Source organism: Crinia signifera, chromosome 2 (assembly GCF_055691185.1).
Source record: "Crinia signifera chromosome 2, ASM5569118v1, whole genome shotgun sequence".
Classification (NCBI taxonomy): domain Eukaryota; kingdom Metazoa; phylum Chordata; class Amphibia; order Anura; family Myobatrachidae; genus Crinia; species Crinia signifera.
In genome coordinates this window covers 369,401,700-369,423,761 of record NC_139218.1, presented here as the reverse complement: position 1 = coordinate 369,423,761, position 22,062 = coordinate 369,401,700, and the positions used below count along the sequence as shown (strand labels likewise).

At 45.1% G+C, this 22,062-nt stretch overlaps 1 protein-coding gene across 1 annotated transcript; it reads left to right on the top strand.

Moving 5' to 3' along the window:
• Positions 1-9,975: 9,975 nt before the first annotated feature.
• On the top strand, positions 9,976-21,682 carry LOC146058060 (hydroperoxide isomerase ALOXE3-like). The gene is made up of 15 exons (XM_083170023.1): positions 9,976-10,078; positions 12,362-12,540; positions 13,485-13,689; positions 14,223-14,304; positions 14,849-14,971; positions 15,532-15,632; positions 15,840-16,012; positions 16,104-16,250; positions 18,460-18,663; positions 19,365-19,451; positions 19,598-19,767; positions 19,978-20,099; positions 20,290-20,390; positions 20,995-21,165; positions 21,346-21,682. The coding sequence occupies exons 2-15, from the start codon at positions 12,394-12,396 to the stop codon at positions 21,523-21,525; spliced, it is 2,013 nt and encodes a 670-aa protein (XP_083026149.1). The 5' UTR covers positions 9,976-10,078; positions 12,362-12,393; the 3' UTR covers positions 21,526-21,682.
• The last annotated feature ends 380 nt before the right edge of the window (positions 21,683-22,062 follow it).

Genomic DNA, 22,062 nt, shown 5'->3' with positions numbered 1-22,062 from the left:
GCAGGGATGGCAGTTCAAAAAGACTGACACACCCAATGGCTGTTACACTAACTTTTATACTGAAGCATACCTGTCACATGACAACCTTCTCATCATAGCTTTATGCCAAGTATTACCATAATAGATATGATTAGTTGACAAGTCATTGCTGCATCATACATTGGGTAACATTTTCTCTGTAAGTACAGTTTCTGCTTTAATATATGAATCATTTTTTTTGACTATAGTGAAGTAACTTTGCTTCTCTGTAAAAACTGTATAAAATGTATCAATTCCCTCAAACTCTCTCTGCACATGTTGCATTTGCCCCACCCCCTCCCCCCCGCAGTGCACATGGTAATGCCCATTTTGAGAACAAACTTAACCTGCGATCAGGTCTTAATTGGGCTCTGTATCCAGACTGCACTGTATCCTGCACTGTATCCCAATTTGTGTCCAACCCACAATGTATCCTGAACTGTATCTAATATGCACTGTACCCGACACACACTCTATCCTGCACGTGCATTGTAACCGACACTGTATCTGACCCACACTGTATCTTGCACTGTATCTGATACATCCTGTATCCTTCACTGTATCTGTCCTACACTGTATCCTGCACTGTATCTGTCCTACACTGTATCCTCAGGGGCGGGCTGGGCCGGGGGGCAGAGTGCCATGTGCCCCCCAGGCCGCTCTGGCTGGAGGGCTACGGGCCACGGCCGCGGCCGCCTTACCATTGTTGTTCTGCCGGCGGCCATGTTCCTGTAGCCTTTTAAAATATGAGTCTGCGGCCACAGGAACATGGCCGCCGGCCTCCACAGCTACGTGGAGGAGGGCCCGGCCGCCTGTTCCCTCTCTCTTCCAAGCAGTGCCAGACGCTGGGTGTGGACGTCATGACAATGACGCCTCCCACCCATGCGTCTGCACAGGAAGTGGAGCCAGGCACTGAGGAGTGAGGACTCAGGAGGCACTCTGCATACTGGACGGCGGGCTGACCTGGGGCCGCAAATCTAGAAAATCAGGGAGCAGCAGGTCTGCAGGAGGGAGAAAAGTAAGTGACAATAGAACTCACAAATTAAAAATAATATATTTATGCTGTTTCCTGTATAATAATGCCATGACACCACAGGCTGCTCCCCCTGTATAATAATTTGTGTCATGGCATTACTATTATTATATTATACAGGGGGAGCAGTCTGTGGTGTCATGGCATTATTATTATTATTATACAGGGGGAGCAGCCTGTGGTGTCATGGCATTATTATTATTATACAGGGGGAGCAGCCTGTGGGGTCATGGTATTATGCCATGACCCCACAGGCTGCTCCCCCTGTATAATAATAATGCCATGACATTATTATTATTATACAGAGGGAGCAGCCTGTGGTGTCATGGCATTACTTTTATATTATACAGGGGGAGCAGCATGTGGTGTCATGGCATTATTGCATTATGCCATGACACCACAGGCTGCTCCCCCTGTATAATAATAATGCCATGACACCACATGCTGCTCCACCTGTATAATATAAAAGTAATGCCATGACACCACAGGCTGCTCCCCCCTGTATAATATAATAAAAGTAATGCCATGACACAAATTATTATACAGGGGGAGCAGCCTGTGGTGTCATGGCATTTTATTATTATTATACAGGGGGAGCAGCCTGTGGTGTCATGGCATTACTTTTATTATACAGGGAGAGTGGCCTGTAATGTCACGGCATGATTATTATACAGGGGGAGCAGCCTGTCGTGTCCTGTCTTTTACGCAATGGAGCAGCCTGTGGTGTCCTGTTTTTTTTACGCAAGGGTGTAGCCTGTGGTGCTGTGTTCTTTACGCAGGAGAGCAGCCTGTGGGGTCCTGTTATTTATTTATGCAAGAGAGCAGCCTGTGGTGTCCTGGCATTATTATTATACAGAGGGAGCAGCCTGTGGTGTCATGGCATTACTTTTATATTATACATGGGGAGCAGCATGTGGTGTCATGGCATTATTGCATTATGCCATGACACCACAGGCTGCTCCCCCTGTATAATAATAATGCCATGACACCACAGGCTGCTCCCACTGTATAATAATAATGCCATGACACCACAGGCTGCTCTCTTGCATAAATAATAACAGGACACCACAGGCTGCTCTCTTGCGTAAAGAACACGGCACCACAGGCTACACCCTTGCATAAAAAAACAGGACACCACAGGCTGCTCCATTGCGTTGCGTTGTATGCGCTACTTATGGGCTACTTATGCGCTACTTATGGGCCAGTGCTCTGGACTTGCCCCCCAGGCTAAAATTTGCCAGCCAGCCCCTGTGTATCCTGCACTGTATCTGTCCTACACTGTATCCTGCACTGTATCTGACATGCACTGTAAACGACACTGTATCTGACCCACACTGTATCTTGCACTGTATCTGATACATCCTGTATCCTGCACTGTATCTGTCCTACACTGTATCCTGCACTGTATCTGTCCTACACTGTATCCTGCACTGTATCTGACACACACTATACCCTGCACGGTATCTGACATGCACTGTAACCGACACTGTATCTGCCCCACACTGTATCTTGCACTGTATCTGATGCATCCTATATCCTGCACTGTATCTGACCCACACTGTATCCTGCACTGTATCTGATGCATTCTGTATCCTGCACTGTATCTTATGCATCCTGTATCCTGCACTGTATCTGTCCTGCACTGTAACCCACACTGTGGCCCTGATTCTTGTTGACTCCCTGCCCTCCACCCAGCGAATAGACGCGCCGCGCTGCGAATGGATGATTTCCATATACATCCATTTGCAGGCTAGAGTGCAGGCCCGAAATCATTCGATGGTCGCCAACTATCGAATGATTTCTACAGTGCTCGCAAATCTAAGTCAGTCTCTCTGGACTAAAGACTCTCTGCGTCCTGCTCCAAGAACTGGGCAGGCGGTTGATGTCAGACGGCCGCCCACGGAAGGCAGGTATGCATGAGAACTCCCAGCGGTTTCCTGGGCACACCCAGTGTTTTCGGTTGGCCTGCAAATATTCCCTTTAAAGTATAATTATGACAATTACTTAATTATACTAAGTGTACTGTAATAATTGATTTCTATTAACTAAATTGTCTACCTTAATAAACACCCTAATAAAACAACATTTGAACCCCATACCTCCCAACTTTGTCACTTTAGGATGCGGGACGATGCTGCTGCGCGCCGGAGGCGCGCCGAAATACTCGGGGGCATGGCCTAATTTGGGGACGTGGTCTATACTTACGCTCCCCCGCGAGGCCACGCCCCCATTTTGCCGCTATGGGGACATGACCCAGAGGCTCTGTGAGCCTCTAGCCATGCCCCCAGCCCCCTGGCTGCGGGAATAGACGCTGTGCGCATGCGCACAGCGTTTATTCCCCGCTGCTTAGCAGCTGACAGGGGGGACTCCCAACAGCCCCCCCACGCCCGCGGGTGGGACAGCGGGACAGGCCCTGACAATCGGGACTGTCCCGATAAAATCGGGACTGTTGGGAGGTATGGAACCCTCATTACATGTATATTTATTATGTTCTAATGTGACACTTTGTTGGTGTTAGACATGATAGATGTGTTTAAAAAATAAATGAGACGTGTATGTTTGTGTTGCAGTGAAAAAGTTAGTCCACAGGCAACACTGCAAAGTTCACAGTCCCCTATGTTAGATACACTTCAGATCACTTTAAAGCTTATTCCGGCTAGTTCTCATCAAGAAATGGCTTACACAATGTTACATACTGTAGAGCAGGGGTCCTCAAACTTTTTAAACAGGGGGCCAGTTCACTGTCCCTCAGACCGTTGGAGGGCCGGACTATAGTAAAAACAAAAACTATGAACAAATTACTATGCACACTGCATATATCTTATTATCTGCCTATACAGGGTGTTTACATGCTTGTACCCCAAGGGTTAAATGCTCATTGCATTCCCAGCAGAAACAGCACTGCTGCCTCCTTCAGACTCCCACCCCAGCGCCTGCTCATGTCTAGGATCACAAGCGGTGGCCAGGAGCTGCGTGTACCATCTCTAGTTAGTTACACAGCTCCCCCGCAGCAGCCGCAGACCTTTCTGCCACACCTGCCCACAGCAAGGAGGAATACACGCCTGCACATTCTACCAGCCTGGCGCTGTTCTGCCAAGGCTACCCAGGCCAGCAGCAGCCAGTGGCCACCGGAAAACATGAGGGAGGGGTTGCGCCGATGCACTGAGGAAGTGGTGTGCATTTTTTTTTTATGTGGCCGCGCACCATTCCTCGACTTCTATATATCAGCGCATCTTCATGTTGGAGGGAGGGGTCAGGGAGCAGGGAGCTTTCTCCCTTCTTACCTCCTGCTGCAGCCCGCCAGACATACAGCCCAGCGTCGGGCTGCTTGGCCGCGGAGCCTGGTGTATGGCAGGAACGGAAGCAGGAGCTGTTTCCCTGCCTCCTGCTGCAGCCCGACACACCGCACGTAGGTGGGCAGTCCTGCCCATGGGCATTCCTGCCCAGGGATGGGAAAAAAAGGTCCATGGGAGGAGCTGCGTGCAGTCGGGCATGCACGCAGCCCTCCCGTGGCCTTCTTTTTGGTGGAATAAAAACGGGCAGCGGCTGTGTTTGTATTTAAATGCGCAGGAAGTCCGGCGGGCCATATAAATGTCCTCAACGGGCCGCATGTGGCCCGCGGGCCGTAATTTGAGGACCCCTGCTGTAGAGTATGGCTGTCAACCAAAACAGCTCCATCTGATGGTTATAGCTGAGGATACAAGTTATTCTAAATGCGCACACACAGAAGCAGACCTTCTACACTGCTTTATCCATACATTTTGTAATCACCTCCACCACTATCAGTGGCGGTTTTTACCTATGGGCTGCAGAGCTGCAGCCCCCCCAGGTAAAACCCGCCACTGTCTTTGCCTAAAGTGAAGTCAAATGCAGTCTGTGAGACTGCTCTGGCTTCAATGTGACTGGCAGTGACTTCCTATTGGAAGTCCAACCTGCCAGTCACTCAAGGCAGTCCCTTTGGGAGGTGTTCCCTCCCTCCGGGATGCCTCTCTGTGCGCAAATGTGGGGCAGCCGCCAAAACGGGTTCTGCGCCTGCGCAGTAGTTACTGCGCATGCACTGGCCCCGTGCAGAGAACCAGCGCCCGGGGAGCATGGAGAACGTGGTAGTGGCAGGGCAGCGGCATCAGAGGGGGGCCCTGCATTGCGGCAGCCCCCCCCCCCATCTCAAGAACGGTAAGAGCCGCCACTGACCACTATGCTACGGTAAACCTTGGTATGCCATTTCAATGTACTATGCCTTTGGCTCTTTTTTTGCATTTAGCAGACCAGCCTGATATCCCCAAACATGACAAAAAAACTTTTTTTATTGCTGTTAGCGGTAGGTGAAAAGCCATCATACAACAATGGATTCATGACTCTGCACCCACATGGGTCCATATGGCCACCTCTAGACTACTTTTTTTTACTTACTATGATTTGCCTGGAGACGACATTACACAAAGAATATTTAACCCCTATTTTGTTTCAATGTAAAGCAATGCTGGACTGATATGGCACACATGGGGCAACCCTGGAATTATACAACACACATGGCAGCACCCAGGGAATTATACACGACACATGGCAGCATCCCTGGAATTATACACAACACATGGCAGCATCCCTGGAATTATACAGGACACGTACAGTAGCAGCACCCCTGGACTAATATGACACACATGGGGCACTCCTGGGATTATACAGCATACATGGCAGCACCCAGGGAATTATACACAACACATGGCAGCATCCCTGGAATTATACACAACACATGGCAGCATCCCTGGAATTATACACAACACATGGCAGCATCCCTGTCTTGATACAGCACGGGTGGTGGCACCCCATGAATTATACGGCACAGATGGCAGCAGCCCTGAAATTATACAGCACAGATGGCAGCACCTCTGGATTTATGCAGACGAGCCACAAGGCAGCTAAACCCCATGGACTTACTAATGTAAGTAGATAAGCATGTATCCAGTAACATGGCTAGTATTGGCAATGGCACAAAGGGGGGGGGGAGGGTACTATTTACCCGGGCCCAGGTCTAATACAGGTGCCCAGAGCCCACTACTCCCTCCCACATGCATAGACCCAGGCACAGAGAGGGTGAGTGAACTGCCGCTGCAACAGCCTCTCTACAGCCCAGCACACGCTGCTCAGTGCTGTATGCTGACCTGGTGAGGGAGTATGCAGGGCCGTCTTTTCGTATGGGTTTAATGGCCACTTGCCCAGGGACCCCAGGTGTATATGGGCCCTATGTTGATAGCTGAGGATCCCCTTTTTCCAGGGATACCAGAATTTGAAAATCGGCCCTGGGGAACTGGAGATATCCAACTTCAAAGCAGCAGTCCACATCCGACCTGTTAATTGCAATTCCCAGTCATATTTCTCAGGTTCTCTCTGACATAGTTTTTCTGAGAGTATATTCCAAAAGCTGGGACTCTGTCGACACTAGCGGCTTGTCTCTATCATGCCCAGAACCAGAGATATCAGCCTTCCAGCAGCCGGTCCCTGCTCCAGCTCCAAACGTCTGGTGTACAGTTTTATATTTTTGTCAATGGATTGCTCTGGCTCCTGATCTCTGATCCCCAAGTCCCCAGCACCTCCTGAAAGTTGGGACTCTAGGTTTTTATACTATTGAAGGCTAAGAAATCTATTTCCAGATAATGGCGATATCTGCATTCAAACAAGCTGCCCTTCCACCAGAAAATGACGAATATTAAGCCAACTCCATTATCCAACCCTCCCCTGCGTATAAAACACCCCCTACCTCCCTGGAAGTCATTTACAAGGGACCCTTCATTCAGCTCAGTGCCCCCTTCCACACGTTAGTGTTCACCCTCCCACCACCTGTGCAGTAAAGGAGTAATTAGCAGAAGTTACTGCTCCAGGTCCTACATGTTGAGTGGAAGATGGGTAATGGCCCCAGTGCATTGCTTTGCCCAGGGGCCCACACTGCTGTTAAGACGGCCCTGAGAGTATGTTGCAGCGGTAGCCTGTCCTCTGTCTCTCCATGAGCAGTAGTGTAATGCCACCTGCATCCCGCAGGCGCCTGCAAAGTTTTTATTTTCTGTTTTACAGGGGTGTGGCCACGCCTCCTCATTTTACCAGGGCCCAGTAGAGCTGTCACTGTCCTTGAGTATTGGGCACAGCAATATAGAGATTTACATGAGTAAATTTGACGTGAGACAAAATGACTGCAAACCACTGGGAGCTGCAGTGGCAAACGCAGGATTTTCAGAAGGGGGTTTCCAGAGGGGGGGAGCAAAGCACGGAGATGGACACTTAGGTGACTCAGTATATGCCGGGTCAGTTAAAGTATTATAGATAGACCAAATGTATATAAATAATAATAATAACAATAATAATACACACACACATATATACATACATACATACATACATACATAACGGCAGTGTAGACCCCTGGGCATAGCAATGTATTGGGGCATCTACCTATCCTCCAGCGGTAGGGGTGGGGGAAGCTTTGATGTCCCCCGAGTGGTAGGGGGTATTCTATCAACCGCTCATGCATTTAGGGCCTGGATCAGTAATTTCCACTAATTGCCCCTTTACTGCACAGATGGTGGGAGATGGGGTGGGAGAAAGGGGCATTGGGCTGAATGAAGGGGTCCTGATACATAACTTCCAGGGTGGTAGAGGATGTTTAATAAGCAGAGGAGGGGTGTATAGTGGAGTGGGCTTATTATTCATAATTTTCTGGTGGGAGGACAGCTTGCTTGACTGCAGATATCTCCAGTTCCCAGAAATAGATTTCTTAGCTTTTAATGGAATTAAAAACTAGAGAATCCCATCTACCAAATGGTATTGGGGACTAGGGGATCAGAATTCAGCAGGCAGAGCAATCTGCCAACCAGTGGCGTAGCTACAAATTATTCTCCCCCCTACAAAAAAAATTCCAGCATGCCCCGCCCCCCCACACACACACTCACACACACACCACCACCACCACCTGCTCGACGGGGCGAGGCGATGGACTATGGGCACCGCTGGCTGAGCTGACAGCTGACAGGCGACCTAGGCAGCAGTGAGCGCTGAGCTGGTCCCGATCCATGCATATCTAATGAGCGGGGACCCAGCGCAGTGCATATTTAATGAATGGGCCCCCGCCCCGTGCATATGTAATGAATGGGACCCGCTCATTACATATGCATGGGGCGGGGACCCGCTCGTTCAATATGCACTGCACTGGTTCCCCGCTCATTAGATATGTACAGGCCCGCTCGTTCAATATGCACTGCACTGGGTCCCCGCTCATTAGATCTGTACAGGGTGGGACCAGCTCAGTGCTCACTGCTGCCTGGGTCGCCTCTCAGTTCAGACAGTGGCGCCTACCACAGACCCTGCTGATACCGCTCCCCCAAGCCGCTGCTGGGTCTGCCACATATGTAGCTACGCCACTGCTGCCAACGAGTATATAAAACTACATACCAGGTGTGTGGAGATGGAGCAGTAACCAGCTGCTGGAAGGCTGATATCTCTGGTTCTGGGAACAGTAGAGACTAGCTACTAGTGTCCCTCAAAGGGGAAGAGTCCCAGCTTTTGGAATATACCCTCAGAAAAACTCTAAGTCAGACAGAACCTGAAATATCTGACTGGGAAGAGCAATTAACAGGCTTGGATGGGGACCACTGTTTTGAAGTCAGATATCTCCGGTTCCCAAGGGCTGATTTTTTAAATTCTTGTACCCATGGAAAGAGGGGACCCTCAGCTTTCAGGATAGGGCCCCTAGACTCCTGGGGTGGGTTTCTGGGTACTCAGAAACCCCCCCTGCGTGCGCTACTGCGCTGTCACACAAAAACCCTCATACTATTTTAACTTACATCATCTTCAGATATTGAATCACTGATTATGCTGTTTACATGTGTTACAGATTTGCTTTGTTGCCTGTGGTGCGTCCTTTGAAAAGTTATCTTTATCGCCATGTAAAGTAGTTACTTTCAAACACCTGAAGGTGCATACACACGGTGAGATTTCACTTTCTATTAAGGTGCATACACACTCTACAATTTTTTTGACCAACTTTTTGACCAATTTCGTTCATTTCGGCCATTCTGAACGAAATTGGTCAAAATATCTTTCAGAGCGTTTGCGACGAACGACGAATGATGATGCGCATACCCGAAAGTTGTTCATCAAGGTTCATCAAGGTTGTTCGTCAACTGTGCATGCAGCTCAATTTGGATATCTCTCAAAAAGAGCCTATAAACTGTAGCTAGATCTTTCGTCTTTCATCTGTTGTCAATATCTTTCGTCCAGGACAATGGGTTCAAGGGAAATTCTTTCAGCAAAATTGGTCAGAAAAATTGTACAGTGTGTATGCACCTTTAGACCACTATTAGATCTGGGTCTGTGTCTGGATCTGGGTTCACATTCGATTTGATTATATAGTACAGATCTGTATTATATAGTCTTGCCTGCCAAGACTATTTATCTAATCGATTTCTATTAAATTTTGCTTCTATAAACAAAATCAAATAGAAAAAAAAGGGCATAGCCATCAACTCTCAGAGCGGGGGAAACAGGGGCATGGCCTCACAGGAGTACTGCATTCATAGGTACTTTGCGTGCACACAAGTGTCCCTACTCCACTGCCACCAATGTTGGGAGGTAGTCCAGAGTGTTAGGTATCTGCTCAAAAGAGGTGACCTCAATATTGGTGTGCAGGTTCATATATTTGACAAAAGATTTGATTAAAGCCTTTAATATTATAATATAAGTATAATAATAAGCAATATACAGTATATGTTAGGAGTAATGATTAGTGCACCTGCATCTCCCTGTCTCTTGCATTTAACTATAAATCTCAGCAAGGTAGCACCTCTCATTACAAGCAGCTAGGGAGTGCAGTCTAGACTAGAGCCCTATGTTACTATATATTCTATGGTATGGGGATATCTACACACCTGAGGTTGGAGATTGCCTCAGTCTAGATTAGTGCCCCTCCCTCACTGCACTCACACGGTATATAAGCAGGGACCTAGCACTGACTGCTCATTACTGACTCAGGCACAATCCAAAGTAAGTTCTCTTCTATAGTGGCAGTTTTCTTGGGGTGAATGTTTGGGTGTGGGACCCCTGAACTTGTCTGGCTGGGCCACTTTAGGTCATCACTACTTAACGTGTAGATTCACATTCTATACCACTTTCTTTGTATGTCTTTCATCCGTGTTTTTTTTTTTTTTCCAACGTTTTTTAATTTTTCTTCAAACATTGAGTAGTTGCTTTCACCTTACACAATGCTCTGTAACACTTCACAGCTATATTTAACTCATAATGTCCTGTGGCTTTTATTTTAACTATGATGATTTTAGGGTACTGTGTTCCCACAAATGTGACCCCCCCCCCCTTGCATATAACTATAAAGCTCAATAAGGTAGCACCTCCCATTACAAGCAGTTGGTGTGTGCAGTCTAGAGACCCTTTTCCTATACAGTGTCATTCCTCCCAACATGACCCCTCCAGGAGGGACACAATGCTGTTACTGGACTTCTCTCAATTTATGACTAACCTCACCTGTGGTAGAACACCTTTCTTAGCAATTATCCTGTTCAAAGCAGGTGATGGCAGTCATGAATTAATAGGGAAGTCCAGGAATAGAGCATTGTGTCCCTACTGGAATGGGTTATGTTGGCAAGTATGCCGTGTGTGTGGTCTATATGCAAACACACTAACCATCCACAAGCTGCTCAGCTAAGGGCTGGAATTGCAGTCAGGCTCTCCCCAAGAATGCTGTCATCCCACCTACTCCCAAGTTAGAACATGAAATGGGATTTTCCATGTATCCTGGTGGCAGTGGATGAGACTAATGGTCAATTGAGAGTTGATGATGCTGTTGTGGACAACAAACTCCAGTTGCCTCCTTATTGTCCAGGAATGCTGGCATTTGTGGTTCTCCAAGTGTGATGATGCCTGTGCAGGTTTGCTGGACATTATAGTCCATCTTTATTCCCTCCCCTGCTCTGCCCTTACCCATTATCACCTCTGCTATGCCCAAAGATGTTACACCATGCCCCAACTTTCCCTAGCATACAGAGCTGCCTGCAGGGATAGTCGTGTTGTTGGGTCAACATGGTTTTAGGTCGACAAATGCGTTAGGTTGGCATGGATTAGGTCATGAGGTCAACATGGGTTCTTCACTGGTTTTTCTTGAGCTGACATGTGGCGACAGGCGGAATTTATGCCCTACCATCCACTAAGGCGTGGTGAAAAAACCCCTGTCGACCTAAGTCGGGTTGACAATAGGATCCACACCTCTTCCTGCAGGGGGCCATCAGAACATCAGTAAATATGGATCGTTCTTGGCTTTGCAGTGCTTCAGCCAATCACTACACCCACAGGCAGGGCTATATATTTATGTTGTACACTTTGCTCAGCTGTTTGTGGTTTCTATCTGGCTTACAAAACTGATGGTTACTAAATCTGAGCTTGCTCTGATATGAAATGATGGCTGTTTGTTTCTGATGGTTCATTCAGACAAGATATTTTTTTGACATTGGAGGGTCATACACAAAACTAAATTGAACCCTTAGGGGGGTATTCAATGTCAGCCACTATTCCCAATGGGAAATAACGCCTGCCACCTATTCAATGCTGCTATTTCTGATAGCATTGAAGGGGGATATCGGGAAAACAGATCCGACTTGTGTTAACCCTTTAGGTGGTATGCCTGGAAAATTTCTGGGTATACCACTAATATGCAATAGGTGTGCACCCTCTAGAGCCCCCCTTATCACCTCCTACTCTGCCAGCCGCCATTCACTTTACAGCAGTGACGTAGGCGGCAGGCTTGAGGATGCTCGGTGGGACTTGGGAGCGCTTAGGAGTTCAGGCACCTGAGTCCTCCTGAGCCACAGCGACCATCCTTGAGCCTACCGCCTGTGGTCACGGTTATGACTAGCAGCTGGGGCAGGGGAGCTCAGCCTATGGTGTACATATGCCAGAGCGAAGGTGAGGGGGGGTGGGCTCTTCTGAACTGTGGTGGGTTTTGCTGGGGCAGGACAAACCTGCCATGGTAGGTTTGTCCTGCCCCAGCAAAACCCAACACTCAAGGGGTTAAAGATGGATCTGTTTTTTTGGAAACGGCCATGGGTTGCCAAATTCACTGCTGTTACTCCACATTTCATGGCTGTTTTTTTACAACTCAAAAGGCGGAAGGTTTAATTAAACCTATCGAGTATCTCTCAAGCTGGGTGGAAACAGCCTGGGATTCCAACTGTCAGTTTGTTCCAACTATTGGAACCCCGGATTCAACACCGCCCTTAGTAATTTATCCCTAATTCTGACTGGTCTCGTTCCTTCCAGCACTGCTCCATCAGGTACTGTTACCTGAAGACATGGGGACCTACAAGCTAAAGATTGCTACAGGGACTGACCTGAGTGCTGGGACCTGTGACCAAGTCTCCATTGTTCTTCTGGGCACCCTGGGAGAAAGTGCTAAACATCACCTGGATCATAAGTGGAGTAACTTCAGACCTGGAGCTGTGAGTATTAGTATGCTAATAATACCAGTAATATAAGCTGCTACATGATATATGAGCTTTGTATCTGATCATTGGACTGTTCAGAGAAAAAAATAACATCCCTCCCTATTTTTGTGAAATTTATGACATCCGCAGCCCTCTATCGCCCCCCTTCAGCGGCCACTGCATTCTTAATGACCACATATATTCTCTAACATTTGCGGTCATTAACGCAAGGGACAGCTCTTACGATAAGAGCTGTCCCTTGCGATGCAGCGCTGGTGCTGGACTTCCGGGTCTGTGACCCGGGAGTCCATCTGCGCAGGGCATGCTGGGAGGGATCCGTGTTGGATCCCTCGCACAGCACTGCGGGAAAGAAGCCCATATGCTTCTGCAGGGAATCGCCAGCTTTTTACTGCATATCTGTGTTCGAGAATCTCCCCCATTCTCCTACACTTTCATTTCTCAAATGTACATGAGGGGTTGGCCCACTTCCTTGATGTGTTTTCTGTAAGGGCATTTCCTGGAGAGTGGTCGGCCTGTGCCTGCATGATGGGGGCCCACACCCCATCCCCAGTATTAGGGACCCCCGGTGACGGATTGGCAGTGTTCAACCACTGTCCAAATTGCCAGTGTTCTAACAAGAGAACATTTGTTAGCACAGACACATTACTACAGGTGTATAAGCAATCTCGTTAGCCATGTGTGCTGAGTGATCTGTTGCCTGGAACCCTAAATACACAAAGATGCCCTTAGTGTAAGTACTTACCTGAACAAACAATTTATATAGTCTTCGGTTTTAAGCTTTGAATAAATCGCAACCCCATTGCTTCAAACATTGCAAAACTTATGAACAATAGAAGAAAATCAGTAAATGCGGAATTCTGTCTGCAAATCCCCTGATCCATAGTGATGTTCTGTGGTTCCTCGGTGCATGTTTCTCAGACATCGCTCTGCTTTTCCAGGTGACTGACTTTGAAGTTGACACAGTGAAAGATCTTGGAGAGCTCCTGCTGGTTCGGCTGTCAACAAAGACCTACAATAACTTTAATACAGTTGCTTGGTATTGCCGCTATGTCAATGTGACCTGCCCTAATGGTCGGCTCTACCAGTTCCCGTTTCATCAATGGATACCTACGGGAATGACTGTGGAAATACCAGAGGGAAAGGGTGAGATTCTATCCAGACTTGTATTGTGCTCCCTGGGGATCTCCTCATCTGGTCTATATGGGTGGTCCTTATTGTGGGATAGGTAAAATTGCTTAAACCTGGAGTAGCCAACCCTAGTCCTCGAGAGCTACCAACAGTGCATGTTTTGCAGGTCTCCTCACAGAATCACAAGTGAGCTAATTAGCTCCATCTGTATCTTTTAAACTGTCAGTGATTAATGAGTGCAGCAGCTAGGTTGTCTGGAAAATGTGAACTGTTGGTAGCTCTCGAGGGCTAAGGTTGGCTTCCACTGGCTTAAACCAATGTATGACCACAAAGAGCTTCATCTCCCTGTTGGTGTACAGTACTGTCTAATATACAGCTGGGATTGCTTTAAAACTAGCTAGCACACATGTAACACTACAGATGGGAAGGTTTCCATGTATGGGCACTTTCCTTATGGAGTCACAGTATTGATCTTGCATACAGAGGAATCGCCATCCATAAACCAGGCTGACTATGGTACATTACAGTACTCTTGGGTTCTGTTTCAGGCATCATAATATCCAGCAATACTCACCCAGTACTAAAGAAACAACGGACAGAGGAACTGGAGAAGGAGAGAGAAACTCACAAGTGAGTGGCCGATATACATTTAGTACAGCTTTATTGCTGTTTCTCTGTGAAATGCATTGAAATTCTATGATGGCGCCTCCCTAAAAAGGAATACTTTTCAAGGGAATTGCAGCCAGGATAGGCTTGCATGATTGCTATGCGAGGCTTTCATTCGAATGAACTCTACTGTTACTGCCAACTAAGATATATTCATGTCTCCAGCCTATGCTGTCATGTGACTAGGTCTGAACTATCTCCTCCAGTCTTTAAGCCTTTGCAGATTGAGCCAGTTCTTTCAAAAATAACTTTCTTTTGTGTCGCTTATTTTAAATTAAGCTGCCTCGTTAATTTAAATAGATCCCACTGGCTGTAAAACATTGGGTCAGATGTATTCAGCCTGGTGAAGAGAAAGTGGTCTGTGTTATCTCCTTCCACTTAATCTCTTTAAAAGGCTTAATCCATCTGCCCCATTGAGAGAAACTGTTCTATAATCCCTACATCTAGGAATGGTCCATGTAGTAAAATCATGCATTTCTTCTATACTACTAACCTCTGTATCCTGCAGGTGGAAATGTTATGCAGAAGGTGCCCCTCACTGCATTGCTGTAGACAAGGTTGAGGAACTGCCCAGTAATGACCAGTACTCCTTCCTAAAACTGAGCAGCTTCCAGCATTCCAAGTCAGCCGTGTATGTATCTAGTCTGAGTAGGAAGTTCTGTATATCCATAATGTATATTTCTTTATATGACATAACAACCCCTGTAACCTGTTAGTATTATATTTCTTTTATTTGCTTAGTGATTGCTTGGCTATAGTTTTGTCAGGAATGTAATGGGCATGGGTTCCAAAGCCCCATACACATTAAACCAAGTGCCTTTCCAGGAACAATTTCTGATTATGCCAATATTTGTTGGGTGCCAGCATCAGCAAGTGCTTACACACTTGCTGATGCTGGCCGTAAGTGATATTGCATTTTAAAAGATGCTGCATTCATTCCTACTATAGATCCACAGGTTGCCTGGAAAACATGCACCATTGGTAGATCTTGGACAGGTTTGTCCCACCCCTGGTTTGGTGTGTATGGGGCTTTAGGTCACAATTTACAAATCCCCTTTTTTATAACTGTGGAAATTGAAATTAGTTTGTCCCCAAATCAGTGTATGTATTTGTAGGACTATGGGACATATTAATTATATTTCATGTTAGTACATCTCTGTACTTTATTTGAATCCTCCATTTATTTCATAGGGGACTTGCAATGATGCTGGAAGGCTTCACAAGTGCGGAATCATGGCCTGATCTAGATGAGATCAAACGGGTCTTCTGTCTGAGAGGGTTTGATAACTCAGGTACTCTTTTTGGCAGTTTCCTTGTAAGGTGAATATCTTGGATGAGGGAGTAACAGAAGCTTATCTAGCCTGTCACCGCTTTAGTCATAGGACGCACTCAGCTTATATGGTGAAGTGCTCTTGTAGAAGCAAGATCAGAGCTATCCCAGTAGTCCCTCTATCTGCAATAAATGATATCAAATGTTCCTTCATGTCTTTTATCCCCAGATGTGGTAGCTGAGATGTGGAAGGAGGATACCTTTTTTGGTAGCCAATACCTGAATGGCATAAACCCTATACTCATCAGGAAATGCTCCCACATTCCTGAGAACTTCCCAGTTACTTGCAACATGGTGGCTGCATCTCTGGGGACCACCACCACTCTTGAGACAGAACTAAAGGTGAGGGGTCTATTTATTCCTATGAAACAAGGCAGCCCAAAAGCATGGCTACTGACCCAGATGCACTGCAATAAACATGTTTGTCTTGCAGAAAGGTAATATCTACTTGGCAGATTACAAGCTGCTGCATGGGGTCCCTGCCAATAACTCTGTAAATGGAAAGCAACAATATATCGCTGCCCCTGTGTGTCTACTGTGGAGAACTCCTGAAGACCAACTTATCCCAATAGCCATCCAGGCAAGTCTTCTAATGTCTGCTTTCATTTATATTTGAGGAAACATCGTAGTTGTAGGATTATGGTTAATGTGGTGTATAGAAACATGTATTTCAGGTGTCCATATACAACAGACCCATTTACACCATTCCAGTCATGGTCAACTTTAAGATTTAACTGGAACCATGTTTTATCCTTCTGAGGTCACAACAATTTCTAATAAGAGCTTATTAGTATGCCACAGCAATATGATGACATGGAAGGGTAATAATCAGATAAAGGTTATGTTCATATGTAAACATTAACGAATGTGTTATTTTACTCCTGGACCCAAATTTTCTATAGAATCTGGACTAGGCAGGGATGCTGCCTTTTGCCTGTGTTTGCACTATGCATAGAACCTTTGGTGGCAATTTTATCTATTTATTTTTTTATGTGGACTATCAATTAGTGTAACGGTTACCCTTGCATAGCTTGCCTCACTCACAATGCTTCAGACACTATTTTACATTCTCCCTCTATCCTAACATGGATGGTGACCTAAAAGCGCCTTGAGTCCTCTTGTAGAAAGTCCGCTATATAAATTAAACTTCCTAAAAGTCCCAAAAAATAAAAAATTCTGGCAATGACCATTTTTACACGATTGACTTACTGTCTAGACACTGTAGCTCTATTAACTGGATACAAAACCTACTCTGCCACCACAGGACTTCAAGGTCTTTAAGTGAAAATATGAATGTGTGAAAATACTTTGATTGTAGCTATGGACCCAGATCTGTGTGGGTTCCACAAGGGATGACTACTTTGCTAGAGCAGAGTATTTTAATCCATAACTTCTTACAAGGTTGTTACAGATAATGCTATACATGTGGACAAACTGTCTATACGGCATTAGTTTCAATAAAAACTAAGCCTGGGAAATTGAAGTAAAATAGGAGATATTGCCATGGAACGAGACCCATCAGTATCGTACATTACACAACCGGTTGCAGGACTCTCATTCAGATTATACAGTTGTCTGTAGCTCCCACATATCCTCACTGCTTCTAGTGCCCCAGTCACTGGGTATTTTGTTGCTGGAGGTTAATGGATCAGTCAATCATAAATAACTGTCAGTATATATAGAGATGGTGGGTGGTCCAGATGGACACAAGTCCTCACAGAGGTGATTCTCCTATATGCTTCCATTTTCATTCTTCCTAAAAAAAGGTTTGGTTAATTGTTACTGGGCAGAATTGTTTGGCCTTTATTACCAGTTATTTATAAAGCTCACATTCTGCAGTGCTTTGCAGAGTATATTTGGCCACTTACATCAGTCCCTGTTCCAGTGGAGTTTACATGTGGTAGGGAATCTAGCTTATAAACACTAGTTACATTTTGCTCAGGGCTAACTAACCATCCTACCTCTAGAGGAAACCCATGCAAAAGATAAAAAAAAAAAACAACCTCTGTTAGGGCCATGGTGGGAATCCAATCCATGATCTCTGTGCTGTGCGGCAGTAATGCTAACATTACACTTGCTGCATACATCCTTCGTGGAACTGGTACAGTATTGTTAGTTTTTTTTTTTTTTCCCCTTTTAAAAACCCATAGTCGGTTCTTCTCTCAGGCATGTAGACAAGTCAAACACAGGACCCAGCATTTCTGGGGTTTGTTATCTAAGATCTGTGCTCACCTAGGTCCATAAAATAGTTCTTCTATAAAGTAGATGCAATATCCTATTTTAGTAGTAACTACGTCCAGGAACTTCAGATCTGGGGGTGGATCAATGAAACAAAAAATAATAAATAAAAATTTTTTATATATATATATATATATATATATATATATATATATATATATATATATATATATATATATATATATATATATATATATATATATATATATATATATATATATATATATATATATATATATATATTTTTTTTTTTTTTTTAAGAGGGAGAGATCTATATAGTTTATTTAGAAACCATGGTACTCACAGGTGACTTTAAAATAAAACTTCTTATGAAAAGTACATTTTTAGTTACTGATGTCATATTTAATTAGAGGTCCAGGAACTGAGTTCCTGCTGGTTCTTGCTGAAAAATAGCACTGGTGAAACTTGAACACAATCTGTAGGGATATAGATAAATCTTATGCATTAAAGCTTAATTATGAAATAGGCTCATGTGCAGATTTGCTGCCCACTTTTAAACCTCTAATACCATATCATCCTGTCTCTTACAGTTGTCTCAAACCCCAGGAGAGCACTCTCCAATCTTCCTGCCCAGTGACTCTGAATGTGACTGGTTATTGGCCAAGATCTGGGTGCGCAATTCTGACTACCAGGTGCATCAAGTGGCCACTCACCTTCTCCGTACTCATCTCTTTGCTGAGGTCTTCAACATTGCAACCACCAGACAACTTCCAATGGGCCACCCAGTGTACAAGGTGAGATCTGGCTTCCCAATATTGATATGGAGTGGCAGTCTCCTCATTGGCATATCTGTGGAGCCCATGTTGTCCTGTTAATGTGGAGGCTTAGGAAGTGTCACCAGTGGTGGTTTATAAGGATGTGTGCAGGCACTAAGCAGGCCTCCTTAGGTCTGGCAGTGCTGTATATTCTAAATCAGGCATGTCCAACCTGCAGCCCTCCAGCAGTTGTGAAATTACACATCCCAGCATGCCTTGCCACAGTATTAGCATTCCCTAATAGCAAAACTGTGGCAAGGCATGCTGTGATGTGTAGTTTCACAACAGCTGGAGGGCTGCAGGTTGGACATAGAGGGGGTAAGAATAATTTTATGGCTGAAGGGTGTATGTAAACCCTGTGCACTGCACACCTTGCACCCATTCAATAGGTCAGTGTGAGTCAACTAAAATAGTACTGTCACATTATCTTCTGTTGTAGGCAGTGAACCATTGTACTGCATTAACTTTCAGAATAAATACCTGTACTAGTCATTGGTTTGATATTATTTTGCATTAATGTCCATAACATAGTCTGGTTTTACTTAAGGATGACGCGACTGCTAATGCTAGAGCAATAATTAATTTAAAGTATTCTGGTGTGTTCTGTATTTCAAATATATTGGTTACTCCATAAAGGTCTATATCGGATGGGATCCTAATGGCAATCTTTCTCTTTCCAGCTAATAATTCCACATCTTCGTTATACCCTTGAGATCAATATCATTGCCAGATCTACTCTCATTGGTCATGATGGGGTCTTTGATAAGGTGAAATCCTTTCTTGTACAATGGTAACAGAAAATCTAACATTTTTATATGCAAGTTAAACCCTAAATCACACACCTGGCCTAAATATATCAGCTGCAGTATTGCACCGGAACACACATCCACCCTCTTGTATTTATTTTTTCCAGATAATAGTAACTGGGAAAGGAGGGATTCCAGTACTGCTGAAAAAAGCAATGGAGGAGGTCACTTACAGCAGCCTCTGTCTCCCTGATGACATCCAGGCAAGAGGATTGGAGGCCATTCCCAATTACCTCTACAGGGAGGATGGGATGAAGATCTGGTTGGCTGTGGAGAGGTAGGTCTAAAAAACCTTCTAGCTGACCACCCAGAGGGAGATTAACATTGGAACATGTGGTCGATGATTTGTCACCACCTGGTCAGTGAATAGGATGTAGAAACCCGAATGTTGCCAACATATCTGGTCAGCTAAAATTCCACACCCTCTAATCCCTTATGTACATCACCCATACTTTATTCACTCATTGTACATCTTTATTAATTTCAGCTTTGTATCCAATATTGTTAATTACTATTATGAGAGCGATGTGGTGGTCAGTACAGACCCAGAACTTCAGGCCTGGGTGGCTGAGATCTACAAAGAGGGATTCTTGGAGTATAAATCTACAGGTTAGTGACTTGTTCTGTGCTGTCAGATCATAATGATGTACACACTGAACCAACCTGATCTTTGAAATGATGGTAATTCTGGTGTTATCAAGTCATACAGCACCAAATGTGATGGTCCAGATCTTACCTTGAATGTTCCATCAGTGTATAGGAAAGGTCTAGATGACTAATGGCTTATTCCATTTGCTAGGAATTCCCTCCTCCTTGAAGACCAAGGCCTGTTTGATCAAGTACCTGACCATGGTGATCTTCACTTGTTCTGCTCAGCATGCAGCTGTCAACACTGGTCAGGTGAGTGACTGAATATCACCACTTTGCAATATACTCCCATGTGGTGCATTTCATACTCTGTCCTTGATTTGGAGAATTGTAGACCATATTGACAAATCTGAGATCAACCATTGGAGACATTGACCTACAGGGTTGCTGACGCTAATCTGTGCTGTGCAATATTTCTCTACATTAGGCATCCATAGTATAAATATACTGTATGCATTCACCACTCTAAACTGTAACATACATGTCACAAGCCTAAGTGTATATTTTATGAACCACTTGTGTATATGTTTCATGGGACAATGTGTACTAGATAATGTGGTAAGCCTACAGTAGATCCGGAAACACAATGCACTACAGCAGTTTCCCATACTGTCAAAGCATTCCAGGTTTAAAGGCAATTGCTTTTTAAATCCAGATGGATAATCAAACTGACTGAGGTAGTAATGAAGTCCCCTTTGCATAACCATTGAGATCATCCTAAAAACCTGAATATTTGTTAACCAACCCAATTTTGTTCGGGAAATGCTGCACTACACTGTAGCGTGGCCTGTAATGTATTATGATGTGTTGTCTATGCTTTCCTGGTGTAAAGCATTCCTGTCTGTTTTCATTGCAGTCTGACTTCTATACTTTAATGCCTAATGGTCCCACATCGATGAGAAGCCCCCCTCCCTTAGTAAAAGGGGTCAGCACAACCCAGAGTATCCTGGCTGCATTGCCTGAAGTAAACACTACCAGTTTGGGCATATCCACTGTGTGGCTGCTCAGTAAAGAGCCAATGGACCGGGTGAGTACTGGAGCCAGTATGAATACTGTAATATGCTCAGAAGAGGAAGTACTAGATCAGCTTATGTAACCAGTGCAATACCACCATCTATGCATGTGCATATCACTGTTATTTGGTGGTGAATGGACTTATTCATTGAAATTTGGAGGCTTTTATTAAACATTTACTGTTCCCCTGTAGAGACGTCTGGGGGATTACCCCAATGTGCGCTTTACGGAGGCGGTTCCACAGACCTTCATAAAGAATTTCCAGGAGAAGCTGGCTGAGATCTCCCATTCCATTAAAGAGAGGAACAAGAACATGCGTTTGCCATATCCCTACTTGGACCCGAGTGTGATTGAGAACAGTGTCTCTGTATAACATGAGTAGTGGCTGTGATCTACTGACTAAACCGGACCTTGCCACCAGATTCTCATGTCCTGATTTGCACTGGCCATCTGTGTTGGGCAGAGGACTGGACAGTTGTAGTGTTTTTCAAGCTGTTGTCAAATAATTATGATTAAATATTTCAGTACAACTTGTGAATTAAATTTCTTACATAGTATGTATAGTACCTCTGATGGGAAAAGTGTCTTAGAGTGACATTCCGCCCCAAAACTTTCTGACACTCACAAGATCTGGACACCGTCCCTATATAATGATTAGGGTTGAGTGCTGGGGCCAAAGATTTGGATTTGGCTTAGTCGAGCGGTGGTGAAAAGCTTTGGATCTGGATTTTTTTTTTTTTTGTCCCTAGAGTAATATTCACCTCCAATAACATTAATTTCCAGACAATTTTAACATTAATTTCCAGACAATTTTAACCACTTAACACCTCACTATTTATTGGGCAAAAGGTTGCACCAAGGTAGCTGGATAACTATGCTAAGCCACACAAGTGTGCGGCAGAAACACGTG

Coding starts and splice junctions, on each gene's coding strand:
- LOC146058060 (XM_083170023.1), top strand. CDS start 12,394: ATGGGGACCTACAAGCTAAAGATTGCTACAGGGACTGACCTGAGTGCT. Junction 16,013..16,103: donor CTCTTGAGACAGAACTAAAG/GTGAGGGGTCTA, acceptor TTTGTCTTGCAG/AAAGGTAATATCTACTTGGC. Junction 20,100..20,289: donor CTTGGAGTATAAATCTACAG/GTTAGTGACTTG, acceptor TCCATTTGCTAG/GAATTCCCTCCTCCTTGAAG.